Here is a 20220-nt window from a genome sequence, read left to right as displayed (position 1 = left end):
TGTAGGAATAGTAGTCGTTCCTGGACGATTAGCATTTGCATGAGAGTGTGCAAAGGGTTAACTAATTTTTCTGTTTTGTTGGCCACACCCCCTCTGGCTCCTTCCTTATAACTTATTTGAATGTCCTAACTTGAGACGATGACCTGGGAATCTGTGCTTTTTTTTTGTAGCTAGTCCTTGTGGCCAGTACTCTCTCTCTTTCCCTCTCTGCGACCATTGTCCGCATGCACACAGCTTATGCTGGTGTGTGTATGGTGCACATGGATGTATTTGGAACTTGCTTGTGGAGATTAGTTTGATTAGTTCAATTCCGCATAGCTAAACTGCCTAGGCTAAGCATCACTGGAAGGGCGGGGTTACATATTACAATACAGTGATATATGTAGCTATAGGAACGGTTTCTGATGCTGGAAGCAGGATTATTAAAAAATTGTAAAATTGGTATCCTTTTAACTATACTTCATCTGACTACATGTCACCACAGTGCCTCTTTAAAAAGCTTTATAAATACCGGGGGCTTCCTCTAGCCCCCTTTATGCTGATCTGTCCTCTGCCGCCGCCTGGATCCTCCGCAATCTGGCCCGGGGATTCAGCCAGTTGGTATAAACGCAGTACGGCCATGTGCCAGCTATGGGAGCGCAAAGGGCTGGGCCGCGCATGCGCAGAAAGCCCCAACTCCCGAAGTTACCGGGCCAGGCGGTCGGAGAAGGACACCAAGGGACAGATCAGCATAAAGGGTGCTAGAGGAAGCCCGAGGTCTGTATAAAACTTCTTTTAACCTTTGTCTCAGGTACACTTTAAGTATCTTTTCCATGTTGACTATGAGCAGAGATATGCTGTAAAACCTGTACAGTAAAAAGCAGGTATGGTTTACTCTGTCAATGTTATGTCTGTCTTCAGTGGTTTCCTGGTACAAAGGTGGGCAGCTGCTGTCTGGCATGCCTGGCATCACCTTTCTAAATGAGGGCAAGATCCTGCAGATCGAGAGAGTTGGGGTCGCTGATGCTGGAGAATATGTCTGCGTGGCGTCCAACACGGCTGGCAGCACTGAACTTCGCTTCTCCCTGGAGGTTTATGGTGAGCGTCCGCATTGTTCTTGGCGTCTTTATAAAGGCAATCGCATTTTATGGCTAGGTCACACAGGGAAAATAGTTTGCAGCTCTTTGTTGTCAGATATGAATAGATTATTTCCTTGCTCTGTGCTAGAAGCTTGCTTGTATCTGTGTAGAAGCTGCGTGATTAGCTTATGTAGAAATCTCCTCACTAGTCACTTCCTTCACCATCACCACAGACTTGCACTGCTATCATCTGCAATTAACTTTGAAAAATTCAGTCCCGTCCCCAAACAGCACTAACCACACCTACTAACACTTTAAGTTGTGTGCAGTTGTCCCCCATTGACATTGAGGAAGTCATGAGTGACTTATCCATCGTCCTGGATCTCTACCAACTGACTACTGCAGGTACTTCTACTGAAGTTCTCACAGCAGGACGCCTCCCACTCCTCTTCCGCGTCTCACCATAGAACAGGAGCTGAGCGGCACATCTGTACAGTGATCACTGCATAACTGTGTACTGAAATGATCAGTATTTGTTGTTTCAGGCGACAAAACCTTCAAGTGTATGCATAGCTTTACTCTCTCAAAGATGCTCCTAGCTATGTAATCATATTGCTAAAGCAGATTCCCGACCCAGACAGAAATTGTCAATAGCATACCTGATGTTTAACTCTTTCAGGCAGGAAAAGAAAAAAAGGAACAAAGCATAGTTATATGTGCTTTGCATTGGCATTGATAAAGATGCACCCAACTGCACTCTAATATAAAATAGGAATCAGAATTTCCACCTTCCCTGTGAATAAGGAGTTTCTCTTTAATAGGAATCCACTAACTTTCCACTTGCTGCTTTTATTTGTTAACCTCAGTGGTGCCAAAAATTGTTTCGTTGACGGAACTGGCCACTTTCCTGGTAAATGAGCAGGTTTGGTTGGAGTGCAACGCAACAGGGGTTCCAGAACCAACGCTAATGTGGCTGAAGGACGAAATCCCGGTTTCCACAGCAAGTGCCGGCCTCCAGGTCAGTGTGTGAATCCCAACTTTTTTCTGTAGTTTTCACATTTGTCTATAACTTCTTAAGTAAATAAATGGAGCCCATCTAACACCTTCTGATTACTCTTTTGCATTTGTCCTTCAGATTTTAGAGCAGGGAAGAATCCTCTCCCTGTCTGCAGCCCATGTGACTGACTCTGGAATCTACACTTGTGTCGCTGTTAATTCTGCAGGAGAGGACAGCCATGACACTGAGCTGCAGGTGTATGGTAAGCTGGAGGTCTCTGTCCTTTGTGAAAAGATAATGCAGCTGAGGAGGATGGGGGAAGGCAGTGGTGTAGCAATAGGGGGTGCAGAGGTAGCGACCGCATGGGGTCCCTTGGGCTAAAGGCCACCCCTCGAACACAGTATTAGCACTTTATTGGTCCTGTGCTGATAATATTCACTTCTATAGTTGATTTGAATAGTAGTGATCATTAACACAGTTTCCCATCCCCTTCTTGCACCTCTGACACTGGTTGTCCTTGATTGGTTTTGGTGTGCTGTATCAATTGTTATCTATAGCATGCTTGGGGGGCCCCAATGCTAAACTTGCACTGGGACCCACAGTTTCTTAGCGACGCCACTGGTGGAAGGTAAGACATGCAGGGCAGTGTTCATCTAGTTTCCATGTTAGCATTCAATAAGGCATTAAAGAGGAACTTCACCAAATGTAACGGGGAAAAAACTAAATCAAGACCTCACAAAGTGAGAAGGTAAAAAATTGAAGATAGTTTAAGAATTGTGAAGATACTGCTTTGCTTGGAAGGTGGCAATAGCCATCATTTTCCACAATGGCCCCTGACATCACACTGTGGGAGGGATTTCACCATAATAGCCATACAGCGCCTTCTGATGATCTACTCGAGAAAAGGAATAGATTTCTCATGGGAAAGGGGGTATCCGCTACTGATTGGGATGAAGTTCAATCCTTGGTTAAAGTTCCTGAATCCTGTTTAAGGGAAAAGAAGTAGAAAAATAAAAAAGGTTTTCTGCTTAATTAGTACTAATATAATATTGTTGTACATTACAGGCTTCCTTTCCTAAATATTATTAAATTAAAGGTGTAATTTAAATTGAATTATGCTAGTTTTTAATGTCACTACTTTTACCACCACAATCATTAATGTACAAGAAATAGTATTTAGTAGTAATCATTATTACTAAAGAACATTAATAAGGATTATGCATGGAATTGGTGGAGGCCCATGCCAAGGCCGACATTCAGCTACCGAACTGGGTGACACCAAACCTAGTGACACCACTGAAACAAAAGGAGAAAAAAAACTAGGCAGCTGTTTATACAATTAGTAATTAGAGGAGCATAGGGGCTGCCAATGTCTGCTTCTTTTTTTAACCCTTTCCAATCCTATGTTAGACTGTGTCTGACACTGGTCTTTTATTAGGAAAGGCCCAATATCCGACATAGTTCGACGTAGGAAAAATGGTTGCTGCTAGGTGGCGCTGTTGCCTGATAAAATATTTCACAGTGTCCACTTCAGATCAAAGTCCGACACTTTGATTGCCTCCGGCCCTGTAATGTAAGTATTACGAGGATGCCAGGCTAGTCTGGTCAATGAATATAGGTCAGTCTGTATGTCCATATGACTGCCCTATAGCCCAGCCCGTAACACAGCTGATGCTATCACGGGCGAAGTCTGGGGGGCGCTCACCATGCTTAAATAAAAGTACTAACTAATCGGAACCAAATAGAGCTAAAATCAACCAATAGAAGCTCATCTTGTCAGCTGACACGAAGGCAGACACGTGGCTACTGTATACATCGGGCGTGCACTGAGAGCGCATCCTCTGCCTGCCGGCCTGCGCAGCGTTGAGTCAGTGGCAGGGCTGGCAGCATTATGTGAGTCAGCGGCAGGGCCGGCGGCGACAAGTACATTCCTTACAGAGGATGCATTGGGGCTTGTTGTATTGGCTCCGCTATCATATCTAGTCCGGCATGGCTTCACCCCATTGGGACTTTGATTCCCTCCAGCTCCACGCTGCCCATAAACGGAATTCGGCTGGTGCATATGCAAGTGGGCGAAACTACAGTGTGAGAGTTGTCTGAGCCCTCCCCCTGATGCCGGTTCACCTACTTGCTCTAGAGGGAGGAGCTATAGACTATTCAAATCCCCATGGCTGCAGCATTTTCACGATCACCCCCCACAAGCACACTGTAAAAAAAGTAAGTGCTGGGGGCAATATGTGTTAAAATGGATTGGAAAGTATTTCTTTCTGTCTTAAGCTATGAGCAAATGCACAATTTCATCTAACAGGGATGGGGGTTAACTGAGGGACAGTGTTGGCGGGCCCAATAAAAAACATGATATGTGGTAATCCAAAGTAGGTTCCACACATGGACAGGTTTAACCCTTTAGCAGCCAATTTATTTAGAGGCTTGGAAGTGCTCCAAGCCAATTTATTTTAGTACATTTTTGTATTACTTATTTGTTACTTTCCCCAGCTTCTAATTGGTACTGCTGTGATGTGTATTTATGTCCACTTGTCACTAGAGGGCAGTGTGAGACTTCTGCTTTCAGTTGTTATATTTTCTGCTTGTAGGGAGACCAAAGCATTCCAAGAATTTACAGCACAATGAGTTCTGCAGACTGAGGTCAAAAGCAGTGCACTTATTCCAAACCAGATAACTCTGTTCAAGCTGCTAATAGGTTAATGAACCAACGATTTATTGTTTCATGGAATAATCCCAAAGGCATATGACCGTCACACTGACAATCATTTTGGGGCCACAGATGGATCCCCTTTGTCAAGGCAATATCATAGACAGTAATATGATATATGGTAACTCCCCTAAGTTGGACAACAGTAGCAGGTAATAGCTGGAAACACATGGAGCAGTAGTGTATTAGCCAGGGCTGTGGAGTCGGAGTCGGGGCAATTTTGGACACCCGGAGTCAGAGTTAGTCGGAGTCGTGGTTTCAGAAACTGAGGAGTCTGCGTCGGAGTCGCATGATTTTTGTACAAAATCCACAGCCCTGTTAAGTATTAGACTAAGGAGTCAGAGTCGAGGAGTCGGAGTCTGAGCAATTTTGGGAACCCGGAGTCGGAGTTGGAGTCGGAGTCGTGGTTTCAGAAACGGAGGAGTCGGAGTCAGAAGATTTTTGTACCGACTCCACAGCCCTGGTATTATCTTGGGGGGGGGGGGGGGAAAGAGGTAGAGCAGGAAGTGACCGGTTTACAGAAATGAGGTTGCGTGTAATAAATGGAAGGTGCTGCCGTACAATTCAAACTGTAACTTGTTACTACTGTGTGACCTGCCATTACCGTATGCTGTGCTCTTTATTTAACTTGTGATGTAATATTTACATGCTCACCCATTCACCCTAGCTATACATCGACTTCTTATTGCTCCTCCACTTCAACACGTATTACCTGGCTGATTTGCAGACTCACCACTCATCATGTTTTCTGGACCACGTTTTTGTTTTACAAATGATGATTAGTGCTGACTGACATCACTAGCCAGAGGCCGTGTTATCGTACGCGACATTAAATATGTACAATGTCCAGCCCTGTATCTGATTCTCATTAACATGACAGGAACATGATGGAACATGAATAATCTAACTAGATGTTTATCATGTCAATCTTCTATACAGAGCCATATTTTGGCAACAGCGAAGCGCGTATAGCCTCCGCCATCTCTTCCCACTCTTCTGTAATTCGCAAATGAACTGCAATTACAGCTAGCAAGGCTGATCTTGGCTTCCCTCACCATTGGCCGTACTTATCTTCTGGGAAGTCTGCCAAGCTATACAGATATCATCATAGCAAAATTATTGCTCGGTTCCTTATACCGTGTAAGACCTCAGGAACTCTGCCAAATTCAATATTGCTACATTTGTATAATTTTCTGCCTCGCATTGTTCTGAAAACTCTACTTGGATATTCTATATAGGAAGAGTACCGGGGGGCTCCCATTTGAAATGAGTTTAAATTACACCAATTTAAAATATCCCTACATGCCAGATTAGTTTTTTTGTTTGAATTCCATGAGGCAAGCCTACTGGTGCAGCATTGGGAAAAATGGAGTATGGGCAGGACTCCAAACAAACATGGAGTCAGTGTTTATAGAAAGACAAAAGAAGAAATCTAGAGCCCACAATAGTAAGTCAAAGTAATGTGGATATAGGTTCTTTGTGTTACATAATTCTCACAAAGGTAGATTACCACACAGGCAACCACTGTATAGGCAGGTGGGTAACATGAACCTGACACCACTCAGGTTAAGAAGTCGCTCTCTGTAGATACGAAAAAAGGGGCAATACCCCTCCAGGGTACCCTTCCAAGGGTGACCACAATATAAGATAGTAGTACAACAGAGGCGCCAAGAAGATTGATACAGACTAAAAGCTGTTTAAAAAGGGGTGTAGTGATGGACTTTCCCCCCTCCCCCATAGATGACTCAACTAGGTCAATTTCAAATGCAACTCACTTTATTATATACTCCAATGTGCAACGCATTTTGCAGGTACAGCCCGCTTCCTCAGACAAACTCAAGCAGCAACTGAAAAAGCTCTGTAACCAAGTGCTTGGCTTGTTACAGATCTTGTTTCAGTTGCTCTTTGTTTTTGCCTGATGAAGATAGTTATACATGTGAAAGCACATAGAATATTAGAGTATATAATATACTACAATCAATGTATGTATATACCTGAAGTGAAAATAATTGTAACGTGAACCTGAAGTGAAAATAATCAATTTTATGTGTGGTACGGATTATAAATAGAATACCAGTAGTATAGAAAAGAGGCTCATATTTTTATTTTCAGTTTTATAGTTTTATTTGTAAGATTGCACAGCTACTGTTTAGAATCCACACTCCAAACTCTGCCTTGGAAACTGAAAAAGAAGCAGAGGTGATGACCCTCTGAATTATCCTGCATTAAAACCTTATTATTTGTCTCTTCCCTGACAGATAACAGGCTTTTAGCTTTTATTTACTTTTCAGGAAACATTCTACAAGCTGTTTGCCAGGCTATTTTGCGTAGCTTACAACTTAATTTTTTTTTAAATCTTGCTGTGCTGGAAAACAGAAAGGGACTTCAGATAATTTCTAGGTAGGGCAAGAACTATATGTGTATATGTTTATTTCATTATGTCACATCATGTCAGGTATGCTTTAAGAAAGTGTTTAAAGCTTATGTAGGTAGAAGTATGCATTGATTTAATTGGGAAAATATTTGAATTAGGAAGAATCTCAAGGGTGTACAAACACATAGGCAATGAGAAGGCAGGAAAGCTTGTGGGAAACTACATGTTTTTTTGTGGTTTGGGTTTTGGGGTTGATAATTTATGTGGTGCTTCATGTATATCAGCCAGTTTTGGATACATGCAGGGAAGAAGTTGTGTCAGCAGCGCAGCAACAAATGTGTTCCTTTCTTTATATTTCCCCTACAATGGATTAGCCGAGGATGTGATGTCATTTGTTTTTATGATTACCTCTGCAGTGCCCCCGAGCATTCTGGGAGAAGAGTTCAATTCATCAGTCACTGTGAACCAGCCGGTTACCTTGGAGTGTAAGAGCAGCGCCTTCCCACCACCCACTATCACCTGGCTTAAAGATGGACGACCACTGCCTAAAAGGCCTGGGATCCGAGTGACAGAGAATGGGCGCTACCTACAGGTCAGGCAACATTCTGCTGTTGTTACTACTACAAAGCGATGCGCTAAGGCAGTGATGGCTAACCTTGGCACTCCACCTGTGGTGGAACTACAAGTCCCATGAGGCATTGCAATACTCTGACGGCTCTAAGCATAACTTGGGGAGGCAGAGGCATGATGGGATCTGCAATTTTTTTTCATAGATGGCGTGCCAAGGTTAGCTATCACTGTTCTAAGACTTTCATTTCTCTCTAATTGCCATTATTTCTGCATAAATAGGACTTACAGTCAGGTCCATAAAAATTGGGACATCGACACAATTCTAACAGTTTTGACTCTATACACAACCACAATGGATTTGAAATGAAACAAACATGATGTGCTTTAACTGCAGACTGGCAGCTTTAATTTGAGGGTATTTACATCCAGATCAGGTGAACGGTGTAGGAATAACAACAGTTTGCATATGTTAAGGGACCAAAAGTAATAGGACAGAATTATAATCATAAATCAAACTTTCACTTATTAATACAAATCCTTTGTAGTCAATAACAGCCTGAAGTCTAGAACGCATAGACCTCACCAGACGCTGGGTTTCATTCCTGGTGATGCCCTGCCAGGCCTCTACTGGAACTGTCTTCAGACCCTGCTTGTTCTTGGAGCATTTTCCCTTCAGTTTTGTCCTCAGCAAGTGAAATACATGCTCAATCAGATTCAGGTCAGATGATTGAGTTGGCCATTGCATAACATTCCACTTCTTTCCCTTTAGAAACTCTCAGGGGCGCCTCTAGGCATAGGCAGTACAGGGCATTGCCTGGAGTCAAATTGGTCCTGGGGGGCTCCATGTTGCTGTATTAAGCCCCACCCCCACATTAAGCCATCCCCCTGGACTAAGCCCTCCCCATGGGTGTTCTATTACTTGCGTCTGCTCCATCTACTTAGCGTAAGTTGCAGACAGCTGCCACCTCTGTGCCTTGTGCATCCTTCTTTACCCCTTTGTGCCTCCATCTGTCTCCTTGTGCCTCCTTCAGTCCCTTGTGCCATGTCTGACCCCGTTTGTCCTTCTGTCTCCCTTTGTGCCTCCTTCTGTCTTCATGTGCCTTCTCCTTTGCCACCTCTGGCTCCTTCTGTCCCCCTGTGCCTCCTTATGTCCCCTTTGCCCTTATTTGTCCCCTTGTGCTACCTCTGCGCCTTGTTCCTCCTTCAGTCCCACTCTGCCTCCTTCTGTCCCCATCTGCCTTTTTTTTGTCTCCCTGTACCTCCTTACACCCCCCTTTGCCGTCTTCTGTCCCCCTTTTGTGCCTCCTTCTGTCCCCTTTTGTGCATACTTCTGTCCCCCTTTGTGCCTCCTACTATCTCCCTGTGCTTCCTTCTGCCCTCCTTTGTGCTTTTTTTCTGTCCCCCATTGTGCCTCCTTCTGTCCCCTTTGTGCCTCCTTCTGTCCTTTGTATGCCTCCTTCAGTCCCCTGTGCCTCCTTTTGTCCCCCTTTGTGCCTCAATCTGTCCATTTTGTGCCGTCTTCTGCTCCACTTTGTGCCTCCTTCAGTCCCCCTGTGCCTTCTTCTGTCTTCTTTTGTGCATCCTCCTGGCCCTCATGTCTTCTTCTGTCCCCCTGTACCTCCCACTGCCCATCTGTGTACCTCCTCGTGTCCTCCTGTGCCTCCTTCTGTCCTCCTTTGTGTCCAATTCTGCCCCCCATTGTGCCTCCTTTTGTCCCCTATTGTGCCTCATTCTGTCACCCTGTGTGATGCCTTCTGTCCTCCTTTGTGACTTCTGACCCTCGTGCCTCCTTCTGTCCCCCTGTGCCTCCCTATGTCCCCCTGTGTGCCTTCTTCCTTACATGTATTTTCTTTCTTACATGTATTTTCTGGTGAAACACTGCTACAATAAGTGTAATTTCAGGTGAAACGCTGCCGCATTACAATTAGTTTCTGGTGAAACATTGCCACATTACGGTTATTTCCTGGTGAAATGCTGCAGCATGATGATTATTTTTAGCGGGGGGGGGGGGGGGGGGGGCGCCACAGGTTTTCTCGCCTGGAGTGACAAAATGGCTAGAGGCGCCCCTGGAAACTGGTTGCTTTTGAAGTATGCTTTGGGTCTTTGTCCATCTGGGAAGCGCCGCCGCCGTCCAAAGAGTTCTGATGCAATTGGCTGAATGTGAGCAGATAATATTCCCTGAAACACTTCTGAATTCATCCTGCTAATTTTGTCAGCAGTCACATCACCAATAAATACAAGAGAACCCGTTTGGGATTGGGACTCAAGCCCCTGGGTTTTGTACAGACATTCTGTTGCTATGGAGAGAGGAGGAGGGCCAACAGATCGGCGCAAAGCAGGCAGGGTGAGAAGAAAAACTATGGGGGTTGGCCTGGACTCAGTCAAGACAATCCAACATTCCGGATCTCTCAGGCCTCTTTTCTACGAGCAGAATGTGTGCTCAGCAAGCAGTTACCAGGCAGCAGTGAGCAGTTACCAGGCAGCAGTGAGCAGTTACCAGGCAGCAGTGAGCAGTTACCATGCAGCAGTGAGCAGTTACCAGGCAGCAGTGAGCAATTACCAGGGAGCAGTTACCAGGCAGCAGTGAGCAGTTACCTGGCAGCAGCAAGCTGCCTGTGGAAAAGAGGCCTAACTGATGCATAGGGCGGGGGGAGGGGGTGGATCTACACTCATCACGCAGTTTAACTTACGTGGGGCTCCTTCTTGCAACCTGCAGTCATCCTGTGCCGCCACCGTGATTCACGCTGTACAAATGTTATTTTATTATAATGGGGAAGCACTTTCTGGCTATCTAAACTGTGTGTGGGGGGGCTGCCTTCCTCTTTGAGTTCAGGTCTGCTTTAAGGTTCATAACAATCACCACAGTTCTTTCATCTATTATTATGTGTCTGCACAGATTGGCCAGGCTCAGCTGCGTGATGCTGGAAGATACACCTGTGAGGCCTCCAATGATGCTGGGCGATCGGAGAAGCACTACAATGTTGCCATATGGGGTGAGGAATCAGCAGCCCTTATCAGAAGGCTTTGCTGTTCACTGACAGCATCACATAGCAAAAGCCTGCATGAAAAACATCAGATGGAAGCTGCCATTCCATTGATCCCAGGCCTTGTGGTCCTGAGCCATTGCAGCTAAACACTTCACTCAGCTTAAAGAGGAACTGTAGTGAAAATAACAAAAAAACTGTATATATTTTTTTAAATATTCATTTATACCTAGGCATACCTAGGGCATGTGACACCCGGTGCTGGGTATTATAAGACAACCCCCCCCCCCCCAAAAAAAAAAGGAAAGGAGGGAGTGCGGCATGCTAAGCGCGCCACTGCAGGTAATTCCAGGTATAGGTGCCCCAGTATATGTAATAAAGTCCATAGTATAGGTAGCTAGTATTGTTGCTCCTAGTATAGTTGCCCCCAGTATAGGTAGTATAGTTGTCCATAGTATAGTTGCCCCAGTATAGCTATACACGGCAGGTAATGCCAGGTATAGTTGCCCCCAGTGTAAGTAGTATAGTTGCCCCAGTATAGCTAGTATAGTTACCCCCAGTGTAGCTAGCATAGTTGCCCCAATATAGCTAGTATAGTTGCCCCCCAGTGTAGGTAGTATAGATGCCCCCATTGTAAGTAGTATAGTTGCCCCCATTGTAAGTAGTATAGTTGCCCCAGTATAGCTAGTATAGTTACCTCCAGTGTAGCTAGCATAGTTGCCCCAATATAGCTAGTATAGTTGCCCCAATATAGCTAGTATAGTTGCCCCCCAGTGTAGGTAGTATAGATGCCCCCATTGTAAGTAGTATAGTTGCCCCCATTGTAAGTAGTATAGTTGCCCCAGTATAGCTAGTATAGTTACCTCCAGTGTAGCTAGCATAGTTGCCCCAATATAGCTAGTATAGTTGCCCCAATATAGCTAGTATAGTTGCCCCCCAGTGTAGGTAGTATAGATGCCCCCATTGTAAGTAGTATAGTTGCCCCCATTGTAAGTAGTATAGTTGCCCCAGTATAGCTAGTATAGTTACCTCCAGTGTTGGTAGTATAGTTGCCCCAGTATAGCTAGTATAGTTGCCCCCAGTGTTGGTATTATAGTTGCCCCAGTATAGCTAGTATAGTTACCCCCAGTGTAGCTAGCATAGTTGCCCCAATATAGCTAGTATAGTTGCCCCCCAGTGTAGGTAGTATAGATGCCCCCATTGTAAGTAGTATAGTTGCCCCCATTGTAAGTAGTATAGTTGCCCCAGTATAGCTAGTATAGTTACCTCCAGTGTAGCTAGCATAGTTGCCCCAATATAGCTAGTATAGTTGCCCCAATATAGCTAGTATAGTTGCCCCCCAGTGTAGGTAGTATAGATGCCCCCATTGTAAGTAGTATAGTTGCCCCCATTGTAAGTAGTATAGTTGCCCCAGTATAGCTAGTATAGTTACCTCCAGTGTTGGTAGTATAGTTGCCCCAGTATAGCTAGTATAGTTGCCCCCAGTGTTGGTATTATAGTTGCCCCAGTATAGCTAGTATAGTTGGCCCCAGTGTAGCTAGTATAGTTGCCCCAGTATAGATAGTATAGTTGCCCCCAGTGTAGCTAGTATAGTTGCCCCAGTATAGATAGTATAGTTGCCCCTAGTATAGCTAGTATAGTTGCCCCAGTATAGCTAGTATCGTTGCCCCCAGTATAGATAGTATAGTTGCCCCAGTATAGATAGTATAGTTGCCCCCAGTGTAGGTAGTATAATCGCCCCAATATAGATAATATAGTTGCCCCCAGTGTAGCTAGTAATAGTTACTCCAGGAGGGGGAAACAGCACAAGAAGGAGGGGCAGTAGGGACAGCGGGGGGTGGGCCAGAACCCCCCTCCCCATCTGGGTCCCCTCCTTCTGCTCTCTCCTCCTCCATACATATGGCGGCAAGCAGGCGGGTGGAGAACTACTCACCTGACTTCTGCGTTCCAAGCACTGGAGCGCAGCGTCACGTCACTACAGGTCACCGCCTTCAATGCCACTCACTGTGCTTCCGCAAAATCATGGTTTGTTACTGAGAGTTCCGAAGCCAGTACAAAATATACCTGGCTTCCCAGAATGCAATACAATTGACCTTTTGATCAATCGGATTGGAGCAGATTGGATACTGTTGACGGTGGCGATCAACAACAAATGATTGGATTATTAATCTGTTTTTCAGATCAATTCTATCTGAAATCAGGAAAATGGTTATCATTTTTATTCCATTTATGAGCCAGATCAATGTTTTGTATCCTTTTGATCTAAATTATTGGATCCGAAGGTCAATTGGAAGGTAAAATTGGATCGATAGTAGTCATATTTAAGATATTTTACTGTTGTTATTTTTGTTAATAGTTCCACCTAGTTTCCCAGCATCTCCGGAGCCGGCCGTACCAGTCATTGTGGGGCATCCAATCAGCTTTACCTGTGAATGTCAGGGGTCTCCGCCTCCTTTGCTTACCTGGATGAAGAACGGTGAGTGATGTAATCACATGGGGGGAGGTCATGTGATGAAGCTTAGTAGAGAAGAATACTATTAAAGTGTCTGCTATGATTCTGTAGGGTCCCCTCTTGTGGGCGAGGATGTTGCTCTTGTGTCAGCTGGAGGAAGGTTGCTGCAGATCAGCAAGGTGCGACTGTTGGATGAAGGAACATACACCTGTGTGTGCAATAATGAGGCCGGCAACAGTCAGAGGGATTACAAGTTGGAAGTCTATGGTGAGCAAAAACTGTGGTCCAAAACTGCCTTATTTCTTCACTATTGTAGCACTTTTACAGAGTACATTGACCAATTCACATCACTACTACTCCCTCAGAGGTACTTACTCACACTGAACTCTCCCTTAACCACTTGAGGACCCACCCTTTACCCCCCCTTAAGGACCAGCGCTGTTTTAGCTGATCTGTGCTGGGTGGGCTGTGCAGCCCCCAGCACAGATCAGGGTGCAGGCAGAGCGACCAGATCGCCCCCCTTTTTTCCCCATTAGGGGGATGATGTGCTGGGGGGGTCTGATCGCTCCTACCTGCTGGGTGTTGCGGGGGGGGGCACCTCAAAGCCCCCCTCCACGGCGAGATTCCTCCCCTCCCTTTCCTACCTGTCCACCCCCGGTGATCCGCGCTGCACAGGACGCTATCCGTCCTGTGAAGCCAGTGACAGGCTGTCCCCTGTCACATGGCGGCGATCCCCGGCCGCTGATTGGCCGGGGATCGCCGATCTGCCTTACGGCGCTGCTGCGCAGCAGCGCCGTACAATGTAAACAAAGCGGATTATTTCCGCTTGTGTTTACATTTAGCCTGCGAGCCGCGATCGGCGGCCCGCAGGCTATTCACGGAGCCCCCCGCCGTGAATTGACAGGAAGCAGCCGCTCGCGCGAGCGGCTGCTTCCTGATTAATCAGCCTGCAGCTGGCGACGCAGTACTGCGTCGCTGGTCCTGCAGCTGCCACTTTGCCGACGCACGGTATAAGCGTGCGGTCGGCAAGTGGTTAAAGGGAACCTTAACTGAACGGGGGGGTAAAGAGTTTCACTTACCTGGGGCTATTACCAGCCCCCTGCAGCAGTCCTGTGCCCTCGGAGCCGCTCTGGAATCCTCCGGTCCCCCGCTGTCACTTAGTTTCGTTTTTGACGACTCACCAGTCGGCCGGCCGCCATGCGTATTATTGGACGCATTCCCTACTGCAATTAGAGCTGTTGCGGATCGCACCGCGTACAAAAATACGCGTTGCCGCATTCTGCACGCGTAGATATGCAGCAACACGTATTTTTGTACGTGTTGCGGTCCGCAACAGCGCTAATTGCAGTAGGGAATGCGTCCAATAATACGCATGGCGGCCGGCCGACTGGTGAGTCGTCAGAAACGAAACTAAGTGACAGCGGGTGACCGGAGGATTCCAGAGCGGCTCCGAGGGCACAGGACTGCTGCAGGGGGCTGGTAATAGCCCCAGGTAAGTGAAACTCTTTACCCCCCGTTCAGTTAAGGTTCCCTTTAAGCCTTCACTTAACCCCTCCCCCCAGCTAACATTAACCACTCCCCACCTACCTGGTTACCCTCATTTTTAATTTTTGGGGCGCCACTTAGGAGCTCAATTTAAGAAGACCTGTTTGGTAAAAATGTAATGTGAGGTAAATTGCTTCATGGTCATTTTTTTTTTAGTATTCACTTAGGTCTTAACACATGTGGTAATAGTTTTGCAAATCATCAAACAACTTATACAAGAAAAGTAAATAAAACTAAAAAAAGTTTTCATCGATTTTCTTACTTTCCTGAATAAATGTATAAACATTCCTCTGTTCTCTGCCCTCTGTTTTTCTCCTTCCTAACAGCCTTCTGTAACCTCACTAATAAGTTTGTTCAGTTAGTGGCACAAAAGGGGGCACTGAAGGCATAAGGGAAAGGAGGTGAAACAGAGGAGGACAATGGAGACACGGGAAAGGGGGGGGGGGCTTAGAGGAGGTACAGGGAATAAATATGACAGTGTTTCAACTTAAGAACAGATTAAAGGGAATGTCCAAGCAAAATAAAAAAATGAGTTTCACTTACCTGGGGCTTCTACCAGCCCCATGCAGCCATCCTGTGCCTTGTAGTCACTCACTGCTGCTCCAGTCCCCCGCTGGCAGCTTGCCGACCTCAGAGGTCGGCGGGCTGCATTGCGTGCATTTTTACGCATTCCCGCTAGTGCAGGAACATTAACACATACATTTTTATGCATCACTGGTTCAATGCCTACATTTTTACGCATTGAACCAGTAATGCGTAAAAATGTATGTGTTAATTTTCCTGCACTAGCGGGAATGCGTAAAAATGTACGCAATGCGTCCCGCCGACCTCCGAGGTCGGCAAGCTGCCAGCGGGGGACTGGAGCAGCAGTGAGTGACTACGAGGGCACAGGATGGCTGCATGGGGCTAGTAGAAGCCCCAGGTAAGTGAAACTCATTTTTTTATTTTGCTTGAACCTTCACTTTAAGGTTGAGAACAAACCTACAGTACCTACATCGTTCGTCAACCGGGGACTACCTGTATTTACCTCACGAGTTTGTTGTTATTTGCCTCACAAGTTCGGTAATTTAATCTTATAATGAAACTAAGCGCTCAACAGGTCTACAGTATGCATATGTACACAATTCTTCCTTTACTCTCAAATGAGCCTAGTGTGATACCCCCTTAATCATTAATCCAATCACCCTCACAGCAATAGTGCACAGTTCATGTACTTTTCACAATGTGCAAAAATAGACAAAAGTCCTAGTGCTCAGGCCCAGAAACGATAGCCTGGGCAAATATCCTTAAAAAACTCCTCTCGACTGTATTGCCAATCCTTATCCTTTTACACTTATCAAAAATCCGAGCTTGCAATATTGTCATCAATAAGAGGAATCCTTAATGCAACAACGGTTATGCTCACCAGATGAAAACGCCAATCACTACATTTGGCATTTAGCGTATGTGGCCCAGCCTGTAAAAACCTTCTTGTGTCTTCAGTAGACTCACCGCCGTACATGCAAAAAAACAAGAGGAACATCTATGGTATAGTATGTTGATTACATGTACACTTCACCCCGTGTCTGACACACAGACCTCCACCAGTGTGATCCAGCACCTCAAATCCGTATACAAACACGCTGGCCTCTTACCAGATCATATGGCTGACCAGTCAAGACCAGCATGTCAAATTATCCTCGAGGTTCAGCGTCTCCCTCCGTGGTTAGGCTCACCACGGAGGGAGACGCTGAACCTCAAGGATAATTTTACATGCGCATATTTTAATGGAGATTGTAAGTGCAATTTTAAACAAAATTTTTTACTGGAATAAACGGTGTTGCACTATTGGAGTGTCTGTCTGAGTTCAAAGGTGCTGAGATACTGGAGGGACGTGTCTGAGAAGGAATTTAATACTGCTGCAAGCGCTGATGCTGGTCTTGACTGGTCAGCCATATGATCTGGTAAGAGGCCAGCGTGTTTGTATACGGATTTGAGGTGCTGGATCACACTGGTGGAGGTCTGTGTGTCAGACATGGGGTGAAGTGTACATGTAATCAACATACTATACCATAGAGGTTCCTCTTGAGTCTACTGAAGACACAAGAAGGTTTTTACAGGCTGGGCCACATACGCTAAATGCCAAATGTAGTGATTGGCGTTTTCATCTGGTGAGCATAACCGTTGTTGCATTAAGGATTCCTCTTATTGATGACAATATTGCAAGCTCGGATTTTTGATAAGTGTAAAAGGATAAGGATTGGCAATACAGTCGAGAGGAGTTTTTTAAGGATATTTGCCCAGGCTATCGTTTCTGGGCCTGAGCACTAGGACTTTTGTCTATTTTTGCACATTGTGAAGAGTACATGAACTGTGCACTATTTCTGTGAGGGTGATTGGATTTCATGATTAAGGGGGTATCACACTAGGCTCATTTGAGAGTAAAAGAAGAATTGTGTACATATGCATACTGTAGACCTGTTGAGCGCTTAGTTTCATTATAAGATTACTATAAGGGGACACACATCTCTATTACTTAGAGCGCACCAGGCAAATAGCAACCTAATCATTTGAGTTTTGTGGAGAGGAGCGCACTTTTCTATTCTATTTTATCTATAAGTTCGGTAATTTACCTCACTATTGTAATTAATGTGGTTATAGGCGCTCCTCCAAATTAAGATATATTGAACAAACAATGAAACAAAAGGACATGGGTCGCCACACAGTGGGATGGGAACAACCTCCCTAAATCAATGGAATAAAGTCTGTGCAGGCGCTCAACATAAAAATAGTTCAAAGTCCCAGAATAGTCTGTATTCAATTGGGAAAAAAGGCGATCTCACACGTTCACAGATAAATATCCACCAGGTACTCTCACCAGATCTGTAGGCTGACTCAATCACAAATCAGCAAAGACAGCTTAGCAACAAACTCCAAAAGTCTTCTACTGCTCTTAGCATCTGTGGATTAAACATAATATGCGGACATAGCGTAATACTGCTAAACTGCAGATCAATGTGACAGTTCACCCCGTGTTAGGTGATCAAGTGATCCACTGCGTGTTCCCACCACCAGCACTGTAATGGTTAACCGCTCACCAGATTCCAATGCTGACCCCTTGTATCGATCAGCTATGCACGCTTGTGTTTAAATCCTAGTTGCCCAGATGGGAAGTACTTCCTTAAAAACCGAGACAAAAGCTCCAATAGCATAATACTGTATTTAATAAACGTTAAAAACACATTGATGCACTTACAAACGAAGACATCAAACAGCGCATATAGAACAGTCCTCGGCAGTGTGTAGCAAGTTGCTCCGTATCCTGAATCGCGTCTCCCAGTGCGACTACCGCCAGAGGCCACGCCTTACTAGTTTCGTCAATGTGACTCATCAGAGGCTGGCCTCCGGCGTGCCTGGGAGACGCTTTAGCTCGTATCCTATGCAAATGAGATCACATGGTGCGCTCCAGCGGCCATGTGAATTTGAGTGGATGATGTAATGCGCTTCAGCGGCCATCTTGGGGAGAAATATAAACCAACTGGGCTTATGAACGGGGAAATAAATAGTGTAATGCGCTGCAGCGGCCATATTTGAATAGGGAATATGAAACTGATAATCTTTTAGCTAGCAGAACGAACTAATAGTCTTTGAGCTAGCAAAGCGAACCAATCATGATCCCATCTGCCTGGCATACATAAAAGCATAAAATTTCCCCAATGCGGGGTACTTGTAAACATATCTAAATTGCACTTAGCCTAGCATATACACAAACTAAAATTCTAAACCATATACATAAATTACAATACACATTTATACTAAACCTATAAACCTAATTGTGTACCCAGACCCTCAAACATCTGAATAAATAGCATAGTAAACCCCCACTGATGATAATTAGCTTACTATCATGAATCATGAATATAGAAATGCAATAAGCCCCAAATTCTAAATATCACTGATCTTGCGGGGCTAAACACTTTTACCCCAACGGGTGCTCGTGAAGTGGACTTATTAGGACAACCTGATACATTTACTAACTATGTGAAACAAAATAAATAATGAAGCAAATAAATAACTAGAACTATGTGCAGCCAGCCAGCTACATGTAGATGAACGTGAGCAAGCATAGAGACCGAACGCCCCTTTTAGGGGCAGTAGGGCCCCCCACTGGCACACACACACCACGCGATGGGCTAGCGCAAAGAAGATGTACTAAGCACATCTATATCTCTGTGTGTTAAAAATGTATGAGTGACAATCTCAAAACCCCTAAACATATATATCAAGTGCAACATTTTGCACTAATGCTAGCTAATGGAATTCCTAAAACAATACTAAAAAAATACTAAAAAAGAGAATTCCTAAAAAAGGAACCCAAATGCATAGCTTCAATCGTCTGCTATAAAGCAGTTTAAATCTAGGTCCACATTCAATCCACCTGGAACCATAGTCTTGAATGTGTAAATCCACTTTGTCTCCATACGAGAAATTTCTCTTATCTTGTGGCAGCCACGCCATCTTGTGGTCAACTTCTGTAATGCGCAGAAATGCATAACTCTAGGATCACGGGCATGTTTTTCAGCAAAATGTCGTGAAAGGCTATGATTTTTAAAACCTTTTTCTATATTCTTTACATGCTCGTTGATTCTACTCTTGAGTGCCCTTTTTGTGCGGCCTATATATTGAAGGCCGCCCGGGCACCAAATAATATACACCACATGAGTACTACTGCATGTAATGAATTCTTTTATTTTGTGACATTCTCCTGTTATTGTAGACGTATTGGATTGTTGTCTGTGGGCCTGTGCTGTCAGGCACGGATTACATTGTCTGCAGGGGAAGAATCCTGTCTGTCCCCACATGTCTTTGCCTCCCGAATGGGGCTCATCTATGCACGGTTTAACGAGCCTCCTCTCTAAGTTACTGGCTCTCCTGTATATGAATTTTGGTGTAACAGGTAGCTTCCTTTTCAGGATCGGGTCATTCTGAAGTATACCCCAATATCTCTTAATAATATTTTCAACCTCTCTATGTTGCACATTGAAGTCCATACAAATTGCATATTCTGCTTCATGGTGCATCTCATTGCTAGACCTGTTGGTCAACAGTTTCTTCCTGTCCATCTGTTTAATTCTCTTCTTGTCTTAAAGGTACTTCTTGATAGCCTTTTTCCATAAATTGTCCCACTAACATTTCAGCCTGCATGACATAGTCTGCGTCATCACTACAATTCCTCCGTATACGGGTGAGTTGGCTTCGGGGGATTCCTCTAAGCCAAGTTTTATGATGGCAACTCTTGATAGGTATATAAGAATTTCTGTCAGTGGCCTTAAAATAGGTTTTAGCTAAAATAGGTTTTGAGGTAATTTACCTCACTAGTTAGTCATTTTAGTTTTCCGTGAAGCAACAGCCTGTGTGAATCGATATTTGACAAAATGTTAAGTAAAATCGCTTGTTTTCTGATTTCCCGCATGTGGTAATGTTTTATGAACTAAGCGCAAGTTCTTAGAAAGCCATGTAAATTACCATTATGCTTTGGGATGTAGGA

At 44.8% G+C, this 20220-nt stretch overlaps 1 protein-coding gene across 1 annotated transcript in view; it reads left to right on the top strand.

The window, feature by feature from the left end:
* HMCN2 (hemicentin 2) overlaps positions 1-20220 on the top strand; it is a 408064-nt gene that overhangs the window by 230475 nt on the left and 157369 nt on the right. Inside the window, exons 38-44 of the mRNA XM_068248458.1 lie at positions 901-1077; positions 1925-2076; positions 2194-2317; positions 7559-7734; positions 10609-10705; positions 13053-13172; positions 13260-13415. Coding sequence (XP_068104559.1) covers positions 901-1077; positions 1925-2076; positions 2194-2317; positions 7559-7734; positions 10609-10705; positions 13053-13172; positions 13260-13415 — 1002 coding nt within the window. The remainder of the gene's footprint in view (positions 1-900; positions 1078-1924; positions 2077-2193; positions 2318-7558; positions 7735-10608; positions 10706-13052; positions 13173-13259; positions 13416-20220) is intronic.

Source organism: Hyperolius riggenbachi, chromosome 8, assembly GCF_040937935.1.
Source record: "Hyperolius riggenbachi isolate aHypRig1 chromosome 8, aHypRig1.pri, whole genome shotgun sequence".
NCBI classification, from domain to species: domain Eukaryota; kingdom Metazoa; phylum Chordata; class Amphibia; order Anura; family Hyperoliidae; genus Hyperolius; species Hyperolius riggenbachi.
Note: the sequence above shows the minus strand (reverse complement) of the source record. Positions and strands in the feature narration are given on the sequence as shown.